The following is a 12,792-nucleotide window of genomic DNA, read 5'->3' as shown; positions in this document are numbered from 1 at the left end:
TGTCCCTTTCCGTACAACAGTATGGTGGCCTCCTTTCTCTGGCCCCGGCTGCACGAAGCTGAAGGCGGTGCGGTGGCCGTAAAGCAGCCCCCGCTTCCCCACGCCTGGCTGTCGCGCGCGCCGGTGCGAGTGGTCGCGGGGAGCGGAGCGCGCTGGTGATTGCGGGGCTGGGCGGGGGCGGCTCTCGGGGCGGCGAAGCGCTGCCTCCCGGCGTCGGGGGCGACATGGATCCCAACAGGATCATCCAGGCCCTCAAGGGCACCATCGACCCCAAGCTGCGCATCGCGGCCGAGAACGAGCTCAATCAGGTGAGGGGGGCGCGGCGCCCGGGGCCGAGGGCCGGGCCCTGGCCCCCCGCCCGACCCTTCGCCCGCGGGGACGGGAGCCCGGCCCGTGGGGGGCGGGCGGGGGGAGTCCCGGTGATCGCCCCCACCGCCCCTACCCCCACCCGGAGCTGGGCTCCCGGCGGCTGGGGGAGTCTCCGCAGTGCGCTGCCTGTCCCTCGCCGCTCTGCCCCTGGCGCTGCCCGGGGCCGCCTCGTCTCTAGGGCGCTGCTCGTCCCTCCACCACAGCCTGTGTGTGTCCGTGTGTGTGTGTCCGGGGGGGCTCCCATTCCCCCGGCCCCTGGGGGGCGGCGCTGCGGCTCTTCCCCGGCTTGGCCAAGGGCGGGCGGGTTCGCTCGTGGTAGGGTAAAATGGGGGCGGCAGAGGGGTCAAGGAACCCCCCGAGGGAGCCTGGGCATCACCGAGGCATCCTGCCCGGGAGCTGCTGCCAGCAGCTGCCGCGCGGTCGGGCGGCCTGTGAGCGCGGTCAGCGCCGGGCCTCCGGGCGCTGCTCTCAACCCGTCGCCGGACCCCGGCAGTGATCGTCAGGAAGGAGAGAGCTTGTGGTGCTCATCTCTACTGGTAGTGATGGGGGGGGGGGGGGGGGAGCAGCATAATATCTCCCCCCCCCCACCCCGTCACCTGAGCTATCTATTGAGCTTGTTCATCCTGCCTGTGCAGATGGGGGAATCTGTCACTTTCAAGCATCTGACAGCTGGTTTTGTAGCCTCTGTGGAGTGGTGATAAGGGCAGAGCCAGCTCGGCCCTAGGCACCAGTGGACTCTAACTACAGGCAGCTCCTAAATGGAAACAGTGCTTAAAGGGAAATTTAAAAAGGTATAAACCTGAAGTACAGTAGGAGTGTTTCCACAATTAACAGGAAAATCTGCTGAGACATTTTGTTGTGAAAAGAATATTCCCCTGCAGTGTTTGAAAACTAAGGCACCGCTACTGCAACTGGCTATGTATGAACAGACTTCTGTGCCGCTGTGGAGTTCCTCTGACTTCACTGGGATCCTGTGTGGTTACAGAGGTCTGCCCATGTGGCACCAGTTGCAGGATCAGTGCCTTAACTTTCTTAACTAAGTTTGTGTGCTTAAAGATATGAGTCAGGAAATGTCAAAGTAAAGGTTGCACCTGAATTCTTCATATGGTGGTCTAGTACATGTGCATTAAACTTGAAATACGTGGTTGTGTACTCGTTTTTCAAGTAATAGATATAATATACAATACTTCAGTACATTGTATGTGCAGGTTGCGATGCTCATGTGCCCCACACCATTCACTATGAATATTGTACATTGACTCTCATGGATTCCTGACATATACATTAGACATATAGTTTATGTGGTGTTTGTGTATGTAAGGTTCTGGAAAAACTGTGATACTCTTTCTCAGATATCACAGTATATCAGGTGGTCATATAGTTAGACTATACTGTAATGGCACGAGGGTGTACAGTTAAGATTATGCCTGCAATCATAATTTTGACACTTTCTGAGTTTTGGTTTGTCATACAATCTTCAAATTCTCCTAATGTAGGTATTTTGATGGAATATAGAAGAATAACTTCAGTTTTTAACTTATTTTGAAGAGGCCCACCTTTTGGGGTCTTCACTATGTTAATTTAAATGATTAATAAGGCTTCCCAGGATTCAGGTTCAGTTTAGAAATTTGTCCTTATTCTAATTTTCCACACCTGCAATTTAAAACCACTTCTGAATTAGTTATATCTAACACTCTCACTTTTAGTGGTGGCAAGTTCTGTTCACTGTTGATTGAAAATGGGCATTTGAAATGCTGTGAGGGGTGGTTATATCAATATGTGGCCACCTTCTTTCTTTTACAAAGTCCATGTTTATCTACAAACCACAAAAACAAATGCACCAGTGTTTGTTTTATCCTTATTAAAAACAACATGTGGGAGCAAAACTACAATAACAAACTGCTGTATGTTTGGCAGGGTTAGAGCAAAAGAATGATGGTTTGGATTCCTGGATTCTGTTCCTGCCTGTGCCATTGACTTGTTGCACGAGTGTTATAAAGCTTAAAGAAAGTTTTGAAGATTGTTAGGGTCATCAGATGAAAGATGTGATGACTGCAGATTACTAGTAAATACAATTGTTATTTAGGATTCTGGTTCAGTTTCAAGGTTACAGGGGTACTTATCAACAATATTTTAAAAAGCATGTATTTTTTTAAGGAAAACTGACAGGATTTTTTTTCTGGTTTAAAAAGTGATTCCTGAAATTAAGAGAAATATGTAATATTTTTGGAGGCTTCCTGTTCCTAGAGTGAGTGAGCATTATGGATTTAACTGATATGTGTCAGGTTATCTTGTTATTACATACTAATGCATACAGCACTGGCTTTAACTGTAATCCCTCAGTGAATGGAACAAAAATGTTGCCTAAGGAATGAAAACTGATAGATATTAGATATTCATTTTTGCCCTTGGAATTCTGAAACATTTCAGTGCTAAACTCTGGAGCAAGGCTTTAAGCCTTGTCAAACTTTAGTAAATCCTATGACAATATTGACCTGGAATTACACACTTTCGTATCTCAGAATTCAGATGCTGATTTATGTCATATACCAGCGATTATATCAAGAATACACCTCTTTTGGTGACTAATGGCTTGTCTAAATACAAAAGTTATACCACCTTATACTGGTATAGTTAAAGCAGTACAACCCCCTTAGTGTGGACACAGTTATATTGGTATAAAGATGCTTATACCAGTACTACTTTTTCCTGTGTGGGAAGGGGAACAAGCTATGCCAGTATTGCTGGGTTCATAGTAGAGGCTGTACTGGTATAACTATTTCAGTAAAAAATGAATAAAGAAATAAATCACATCCATAGTTAAAATAGTTTTGCTGGTACAAAATCTTTTTGTTGACCAGGCCTAAGTCACTTTTGATGAAACTGGCAACCTTTTATGGTGCCACTAGCTCTTTTTTATATAAGCCTCAGTTTTGATACCCTCACCCCTAATTCTCAAAAAAAAAAAAAAATCCTCCTTTGACTAGTGTCCTTATGGGTGCTCTACTCTAGGTGTTTTTGCATCCCTGCATCTCTGACTGGAGAATTTTCGTGGCCGTCTCCCTTCAGCCTGTGCATGCGTTGCTCCTCCCCCCCCCCCCCCCCCCGCCCCGCTCTGCCACGAGGCTAACCATCACAGCGATCCCTGATCACTGTGCAGGCAAACCCTCCTCAGTTCCTTCTCAACCACCCCTGGCTAAAGACAGAGATTTAGCTGTCCAATAGCGCGGATCATTAACTTCTTCAGAATTGTTAATTTCAGCTACCTTTTTTGGAGCTTCCTTTTCTTTTTCTTTTTTCTTTTTTTAATCTTTATTACTAAAATAAATCCTACTTTATTTTGGACATAATTTTTCTTCAACGCTCTCCTTCCCCTCCCTCAGGTCTGGGGACCCCTCTGGACAGGGTATGCCTGATGCACTGGGCTTCAAGAAGTGTCTTAGGCCATGTCTACACTACCCGCCGGATCGGCGAGTAGTGATCGATCTATCGGGGATCGATTTATCGCGTCTAGTGTAGACACGATAAATCGATCCCCGATCACTCTGCCATGGACTCTGGAACTCCACCACAGCGAGAGGCGGAAGCAGAGTCGACAGGGGAGCTGCGGCCGTTGATCCCGCGCCGCAAGGACGCGAAGTAGGTGATTCTAAGTCGATCTAAGCTACGTCGACTTCAGCTACGCTATTCTCATAGCTGAAGTTGCGTATCTTAGATTGATCCCCCCCCAGTGTAGACCAGGCCTTGGTTGCAAGGAATTTATCCTGGTGACTGATGGACTCAGTGTGTCCACTGCCTGGGGAGAGAACCACGTACCACAGAAGTGTGGTTTGTGCCGACAGCTGAAGGCTACATCCAGAAAGGTTAGAGAACTGAGACGCAAGGCTCTCTTAATAGAGATGGCCCTTCAGCCACCCTCTGAGCTGTGTCAAGACCTGGATGATGGGAAGCCTCACGGCAACCCTCTACTTCTAAGGGAGGTGAGCCCAAGAAGACACCCACAAGCCACTCACGCAAGGCCTCTAAAAAAGGGCCTTGAGAATCCACAGCAAGCCCCGACCTAGCTGAAAATGATCTCCGTCTTGCTCACTGTCATCAGTACTGATGGCACTGAAGCTCTCTAAGTCTGGTACCCAAGGCTTGCACGGTAGCACCCCAACAGAGCATGTTGAGGTGCGTAAGGACCCAATGGGCACAGGCAAGGAATCATCAGTACTGACTGGGCATGAAAAATCCACAAAAGCTGGCCTGGGGAAGGCTCCTACGGTACGGACATTGACATCAGTGCCATCTTCGGCATGCCAGGCACCAGCGGACCATACTATCACATCCAGATCACTGACTCCTTCGGTGCAGATATCTTGACACCAGTAATCACCAACGGTACCTTTAGCACTGCCGGACTTCCAGTACTCAACAGACCTTTTGTGTGAGACGCACTGAATTCGCCTTTATTCAGTACCGGGGCCTCAGTACTGAGTCCACCCAGAGCTCCAGACTCACCGGCAACATCATTCCATACCCCACCTTTTTCATCCACTGAGTCTGATAGTGAGCAAGAAGATGTGTTCTCCCGCCGCTCCTGTCACCACCCTGTGGTGCCCAATTCCAGTATGGACCTCAGCCGTACCATTCCTCTGATCCCCAGCCTCCTTGGTATGGGCAGCCACTGTACCAACCACCGCCTCTCCCCAATGGCCCTAATAGGATTGCTGGCAGGCACCCAGACATCGTGCCTCCCCTGGCTCTAGTGTGGTCCATCAAGAGCCAAGGAGACATCCTCCTTCAGCTGCTGCATCGAGGGAATCCTAGCCCCTTGAACAATTAAGAGAAGAACAAGAGGCGGAAGTTGAGGAGGAAGGTATCCCCCAGACTAATTTCTCATTGTCATCACCAGACGGGGTGCTTTTAATTGTAGAACAAAAAAAGTTTTTTGTTTTTTTTTATATAGCGCTTTTATCCAAAGCGCTTTACAATAGTTATCTAACAGTACAAACAACATATGGAAAGATCATTAAGTGGTCCACCGAGATCCTCAGCAATTTTCAAGTGGCCTGCGAAAATAAAAGTTTGAGAACCACTGTTTTAAAAGATTCCAGGGCTACTCTTTGATCGCTCAGAATCTACATGCCTGGGCAGAAGAGAAAAGATAGCTCTCAGCCTTTATTCAGACCCCATTTTTCACATTTCATCCCAGAGATTGTAAGAACCCCAGAGAAAGAAGTCCATGTTCCCCAAACGGAAACCATCGGACTCAAGTTCCTTCTTCACAGCCATCCACCTCAAAATGACAGTTTTGATGGGTTAGTCAAGGTGCCTGTAGACCATTCTCCTCAATGCTATCCAACACTGGAAAACCTCCCTCATCCCTATGGATGCCGTCTCACCCTGTTCCGCAGCACCTGGGAAAAGATAACCTCCGACAAATGGGTTTTGGAGATTATTGGAGATGGGTACTCAATCCACTTCACAACTCCCCCCTGCCAACACCCGTCCCCATCTGTCTTCAGGGACCCTTATCACAAGAGCCTGCTACGAGAAGAGATTGACCATCTCCTCAGCGTAGGAGCTGTAGAGTCAGTGCCCATACATCTAAGAGGCAAAGGCTTAGAGTTAGGGTTACCCAAGAAAAAGGGAGGTTGGAGACCCATAGTAGACCTCAGAGCGCTCAACAAATTTGTCAAGGCTCAGAAGTTCAGGATGGTCACATTGGCAATAATTATTCCAGCGTTAGAAAAGGGAGACTGGTTCTCGGACCTTGACCTTCAAGATGCTTACTTTCACATTTCAATCATACTGAATCACAGATGATACCTCAGATTCACACTTGGTCAAGACCACTACCAGTACAGAATACTGCTACTCCCCTTCACAGTGTTCTTTTGTGACAAAGTTCCACTTAGACCACATCCAAAGTTCACCCCAAATTGATTTCTGCATTTCACATGAATCAACTCATTCACTTTCCAACTTTTATCCCAAGCTCTATCAGAACAATAGGGAAGCCATCCTCCATACGCTCGACATAAGGAGAGCCATTGCCTTTTATTTGGACAGGACAAGAGTTTTTAGAAAATCTCCGAGACTCTTCCTCGCTGTTGAAGACAGGTCTAGATGTACAGCGATTTCAGCTCAAAGACTCTCTAAATGGGTCTCAAATTGTATCAAACTTTCTCAGATTTGCAACTTAACACGCCTGTCTACAATCTGCATGCATTCTACGAGATCGATTTCCTCATACAGTGATACCCTTGGAGAATGCAACAGACAGAAATCTGCAGAGCAGCTACCTGGGCATCTGCACATACCTTTTCAGAACACCGTGCTATCCTGGGGGACTCTGCCGCAGACACCAGATTCGGTGCCACAGTACACTCATCTATAACAGACTCGACTCAGAAGCCCCAACTTCCAGTGGGGGGATACTTCTTGGGAGTCACATACAGTGGAGCACAGATAGGGACACTATTCAAAGAAGAAGAAGAAGTTACTCACCTTGTACGGTAACGATGTGTATCCCTATGGGTGGTCCATGACCTTCCCTCTTCCCCTCTTCTTCGGAGTTCTCATCATGAACTCAGCGGCAGAGAAGAAACCGAGGCAGGTTTACCTGCACACCGTTGGTTAGCCTCATAGCAGATGATGGGGAGCCGGGGGAGGCAACGCATGCGTGGGCTGAGTGGATGCTGCTACCAACATTCTCTGGTCAGCAGCACAGGGATGCAGATACATCTACAGCGGAGCACCCATAGGGAAATTACGCAAAGAAGAACCATTGATACTGCACAAGGTGAGTAACTTCTTTCTCTGAAATTTTGTGTGTTTGAGGGCTTTTATGAGCCTTCTTGTGTAAACCAGCCCTCCCCGGGTATAATAGTATAGTGTCAAGATGGAAATCCTTACCTGGTTTGCTGAAAAACCTGGTGGGAAACAAATAGACTCTGATCTTTCTGCTCAGAGTTGGCAAAAGTGGCCTGCCAGTTTGTGCATGATGGCCTTTATCCAAGACCAGTGATCTTGATTCCTTGAGCCCATATCATTCTCCAGAAGCTCTTACATATTTGTTGTGTTGCTAGCTGTTACTGCTGTGGCATCATGTCAGGCTATGTTGACACTACAGCTTATGTCAGCGTAACATATGTTGCTCAGGAGGGTGAATAAATCACCCCCCTGAATGACAACATAAGTTACACCAACACAAGCGCCGGTGTCGACACATTTCATTATGGAAATTATCATTATCTCATTTTGGAAATGCTACATCAAGGCATCCGGGCCATGAGAAAGAGACCTAATCGTGTATTTCTGAGCGGTTGAATGATGTGCAGTCCAAGAAATGATGTAGTGTAGTTGTGTTCGATTTTTAGTTAAAGTTCTTCCCTTTCAGCTAGGAAAACCATCAAAACCACTAGAGCTGCCAAGTGGTAAGCTATCTGAAGAGTACTGGTAAAGCTCTTCCAGAGAAGATGAAATAAAGAGAGCAGCTGGCATGCAGACACTGGCAAAAAGCTCTCTTTGAAACATCAAATGTCTGGGGCTGAGAGAAAAGAGATCATAACTGACTAATAACTACAGATGTTGCTGAGGCTGAAAAGTCACTGAACCATGCAGAGTTCCCTATTCCTCATGCAGGAGGATGCCCATTGAATTGTGGCAGTATAATGCTATCATATTTTCACCTTTTAATCGAGCATGCTTTGCTCAGAAGTTCACTAAGCAGTGTTTCCACTTAGAAGTTCTTCAGATGTGCTGAAAATGGAGTGTCTGAAAAGTTCCCAGAAAATACACAGAAACTTGTGGCTTTGAAATCTAATCTGTCTGCACTTGATTTTAATTATGTATGGCTACTCCAGTAGGTTTTCCAGATTTTTAACTTTTCTCTTATATTACTATAAATTTAATTCAGCAGTTATACTGCATATAACAAAAACATTTGCCAAATATACTTCAGTGTAATTTAAATGATTTACTGATTTAAAAGGGAGTGTGGTAGCATTTCCATTAAACTATGAAGTATTTCTCACAGAAGTGCTGTGTATCTGTGAAGCAAATCAATATGCATTTGACTCTTTCTGGGTAAGTTTTAAAAAAAATAAAATAATTCAGACACTTCTGCAGAGGTTTCTATTATCTGTAGTCAGTTTTGTCTCAGTATTTAGTATCTCAGAATCTCAAAAAAAGTGCCTTTGTCTCCTCACTAATGCCACTTCCTTGCCTATATGTGCTCAGTTTTATAAATAATTATTTATGGTGCTGGAGGGGGGTGAATTCGACATAAGTGAACTTCCTTTCAAACTTCATGTGGAAAGTCTCAGAACACTGTAGTAACTCTCTCAAAAATAGTCATCCTAATTTTCTTACTCATTTGGCAATACAATATTTTAAAATTTTTAAAAAACACGACTTTAACTATGGGTTGTTTTGTATAAATTTCAGTCGTACAAGATCATAAATTTTGCTCCCAGTCTACTACAAATCATAGTTTCGGATCAAGTTGAATTTCCAGTACGTCAAGCAGGTGAGCTAAATTCTTGTTTCATTTTCTTCCTGTTGTAAAAAGTCAATAAGATATTAAAACAAAGTGGTGAGCTATTGTCATGTCATTAAAATTAACTCTATTTTGGCCTTTAAATTAAAATAGTTCAGTGAAGGAGCCTTAATGACTTGGTGATTCACTTTCATGTGTGGTGGTGAAATCTGGTTATAGCACACCAAACCTTCTCCCTTACTTTCCTGTGTTTGTAGTGATCTCTCTTGGATTAGGTTTATTTCCCTGCCTTTATGGGCAAAATTTGGATATATAGGAGGGCATGAGGAGATCAGATTTTTTCTTATGAGGAGAGGTGGAGCCCACAAGAAGAGGGTATGTGGAGATCGGGGGATCTTATCTGAATGGGTCTGTCACTGTTTTGAATTCTTAGCTTAGAGAAATAGAAGTCCTTGTTAACATGAACTGAGTCAATGCTGGATACTTACAGACCCTTCCCGCAAAAACAGATCTCAAGAAAGATCCCTTAGATAAGTTATGGGTATAAAGCTAGCTAAATGCATCTTGAAGGGATTCCTTATATGCATGTGACACCGGATATGTGGTATAGTTAATATTAAGCACGTGTGTAACTCTTTGCAGGATCAGGACCTAAATTTTTTGTTTGTAGAACATGTTGATTAATCCTGTACAATAGGTGGCTAAATGTGAACCTTTAATTAGTATAGCAAATATTCCACTTTTCCAAGAAGAGTTTGATGAGGGTTTTTCACTCACATTTCTCTATCATATGAAATAGAATTTTCCATAGAAGGTGGGGGGTGGTTGAATTTTTGGGAAAAAAAAAAAGTTAAAAAGACCAGTTAATCCCCTGAGTGCACTGGGGCATGCTGATGTATGTTGTTCATCTTGTTGGCCTGTATATTATCATAGATAATCCAACTGTGAATGGCATTGTTAGGACCATGTTGGCACAAAGGGAGGCACTTAATTCAGGATCCATGTGGTCATTTTAATAAAACAGAGTCTCTTATTTTAATTTGTCAGAACAAAACAAATTTATGTGTGGAGCATATTTCAGTATTTTTTGTGGAGGAAGGAGGTGGGGAATGGAAAGACAGTACATTTATACCAGATTGCTAAATCAGCAGAATGCTACAGTTGCTGTGAGAGCAAGAATTTATTCAAAATCACAATCCATGTAGAAGCACATGTCCTGGTGTGACCTCAGTGTGTTAAACTATTGTATTGGTCATTCTGGTCCTGTTTTTTTCTGAATACTCTGGTCTGTCTGAAAAACAAGTTTTTTAATTTCTGACATCCACTTGACCCTTTTAACACGCTTTGCACACAAACTACAGAATTTGGTTAATACTCTTCAATCTGTCAAAATTGAGAAAAATATTCTACTTGAATGTGCCTGATTCATGCTTTAATATGCTTTAAAATCCCAATCAGGAATTAACTAAAAGAAAAAGAGTGAAAGGATTAGTATTCTAAAGGTTTATTAAGAACTTTCTGCTAATGTTATGTCTGAAAGAATAGTTACAGGCATTCTTTAGGAGTAAGTGATATTTTCAGCTAAGGATTACCAGATACCACTTTTTAATGACGTTTCATGTGAGGCGATAGGGAACATCTCCGCGGAATTACGGAGAATTTTAATGATGAGATAAGGCTTGGGGAAGTTACAGTGGACCTCTTTGCTGGAATAAAAGGTATGCTCCATGCCAGTTCGATACCAGGCATTTCCCCCCCAAGTAGAATGTACGGGCCATCCATATAGTTATGCTTTGTTTTAAGTCAGCCCCGCAAAACTCTACTTACTGAGGGTGAGTAGGTTATTTTGAGTGAAATATTGTAATTTCCATTCATTATAACTATGACAAATAACAGATGTGTAGCTTTTGTGCCTAGGCTGGTAAATTGTTGTGACAGTTTTGCAAAGCTGGTTGTAATAAAGAATACTGTCCTGTAAAGGCTGGCTGAAATAATCCCATATTCTGTTTAGGACCACACATTTGACCCTGATGTTTCTAGTGATGAAAAGCTTGGGTGTGTTGACTAAGATCTCCCACAACAACTGATGCTAAACTATCTATTTGATCTTGTATTTAGTGTGACACTCTTCTTCAGATCTGGGAAAGGTACTAAGAGCTCTGTGTTGCTTGAAAGCTTCTCTCTCTCATCAGCAGATATTGGTCCAATAAAAGATATTGTTTCACGCATCTTGTCTCTCTAATATTTGCTAAACGATAGACATTCAATCGTTCTTAGCCTTCTGCCCTGTTTTGTTGTTCAGCATCACTTTATGCCACCTTCAGTTGTAATCCACATTGAATGGTAGGGACTTTGCTACAGAGCTGAATTTAAGCAATCCTCTCCATGCTGTTATGTTAGGATTTTTTCTGTAATTTAGCTGCCATTTACCTGAAGAACATGGTGACACAGTACTGGCCGGATCGGGAACCGCCACCAGGAGAAGCAGTATTTCCTTTCAACATTCATGAAAATGATCGCCAGCAAATTCGTGATAACATTGTGGAAGGAATTATTCGGTCTCCTGACTTAGTGAGGTACGTTATACTGTGCATATGTTGACTAAAGGCCTGACTTTCAGAGGTCCTCAGCCTCTTCAACTCCTTTTATTTGTCTCATTAAATTGAACTGTTTTTAACTTGCAAGTGTCTTCTGCTCACAATAAGAGATTTACTACAAAGCGTAGAAAGTTTAAAGTAACTCCTGAAACTTGGTCTAATCACTTTCTGTTTATTTTACTAATTCAGAGGAGATTGGTGCATGGGGCTGTCACAGTAGTTATTTCAGCCTGACACTGACCCTCAATTCCAGATAAATACCATTCACATCATAGCCTGAAAATGTATTTTTTTGTGTGCAAAGTCCTTTACTCAGCTGCTTTTATTACTTTTATACATGTTAGAAGAACTTATTTCAATTAATGTTTCCGGGACCAATGTTTTACAGACCTTAGGAAAGCTAAGATATACTTCTCTACTTTTGAGGACAGTGATCTAATTCATAGGTTTATGACTGTTCATTGGCCTAAGTAAAATGAGTTTGGCAGTATACATCCGGTTTCCAGCGGACCAGTATCCCTGTTTATAAAAACAAGAACAAACCCTTTTCCTTCACAAATGCTAACAAATGGCTTCCTTGTTGGTAATCTAATCAGAAAGGTACTTGTGGGGGAATTCTGTGCCCAAAAATTAAAAATTATGCACACAATATTTTAAAATTCTGCATATTTTGTTTGTCAAAATAGCACAATATAATCACACCAGTTTCATTTATTTTGGTACTTTATTTCAAAATACCTGTCAGCAAGTATGTCTAACAATACAGACAACAAAAAAGATTCAGGAAATGTTTTTTGGCAAATAGATTCCTTACTAGCCATATTAATACAGAAGTTTGAGTAATAATTCATTTATACTACAATACAGAAAATTACTTCCTGCACCCCTGAGAAGCAGTGCAAAGGCTTGGGAGAGTCAGGGGTAATGGGGAGCTGAGGGAGAGGGAAGTAATTGCTGGGAGCCTGGGAGAGAACCTGGAGGCTTTGTTGAGTGTGGGTGGGAGTTGGGTTTTTTCGGGGAGAGGGGGTGTGATTTTTAGGGAGTTGGGGAGCCTCCCCAATGCAGAGTTGGCTGACCCCTAGCGTCTCCCATTCATTCAGGCACATCTGTCTCCGTCTTTCCTTGCACTCCCCTTCCCCTGTCCCCATGTGTCCCTGCATCCCACTCCCATTCAGCCTTTGGCTCTTTACTATCACCCCACTAGCTCCTGTGCCCCTGCCCCACTCTTCCCCCTCCTACTAGCCCTTCTGAACCCCACTCTGACTCCCCCCAGCAGCCATGTGTGCCCCGCTCTATCCGTCCCCCCATATACTGTCCCCACTTCAGCTGGCCCCACAA

At 44.1% G+C, this 12,792-nt stretch overlaps 1 protein-coding gene across 4 annotated transcripts in view; it reads left to right on the top strand.

Annotated features, from left to right (window-relative positions):
- IPO8 (importin 8) overlaps nt 1–12,792 on the top strand; it is a 68,697-nt gene continuing 55,905 nt past the window's right edge. The window contains exons 1-3 of one of the 4 annotated variants that reach the window (XM_037878327.2): nt 1–308; nt 8,806–8,887; nt 11,277–11,433. In XM_037878327.2, the coding sequence (XP_037734255.1) occupies nt 225–308; nt 8,806–8,887; nt 11,277–11,433 (323 nt within the window). In that variant the 5' untranslated portion in view covers nt 1–224. Of the gene's footprint in view, nt 309–8,805; nt 8,888–10,868; nt 11,005–11,257; nt 11,434–12,792 lie in introns of those variants that run through there. The other 3 variants (XM_037878332.2, XM_037878347.2, XM_037878338.2) reach the window with 3 other exon arrangements.

This window comes from Chelonia mydas, chromosome 1 (genome assembly GCF_015237465.2).
Source record: "Chelonia mydas isolate rCheMyd1 chromosome 1, rCheMyd1.pri.v2, whole genome shotgun sequence".
Lineage (NCBI taxonomy): Eukaryota > Metazoa > Chordata > Testudines > Cheloniidae > Chelonia > Chelonia mydas.
This window is presented reverse-complemented; position numbering and strand designations above follow the sequence as displayed.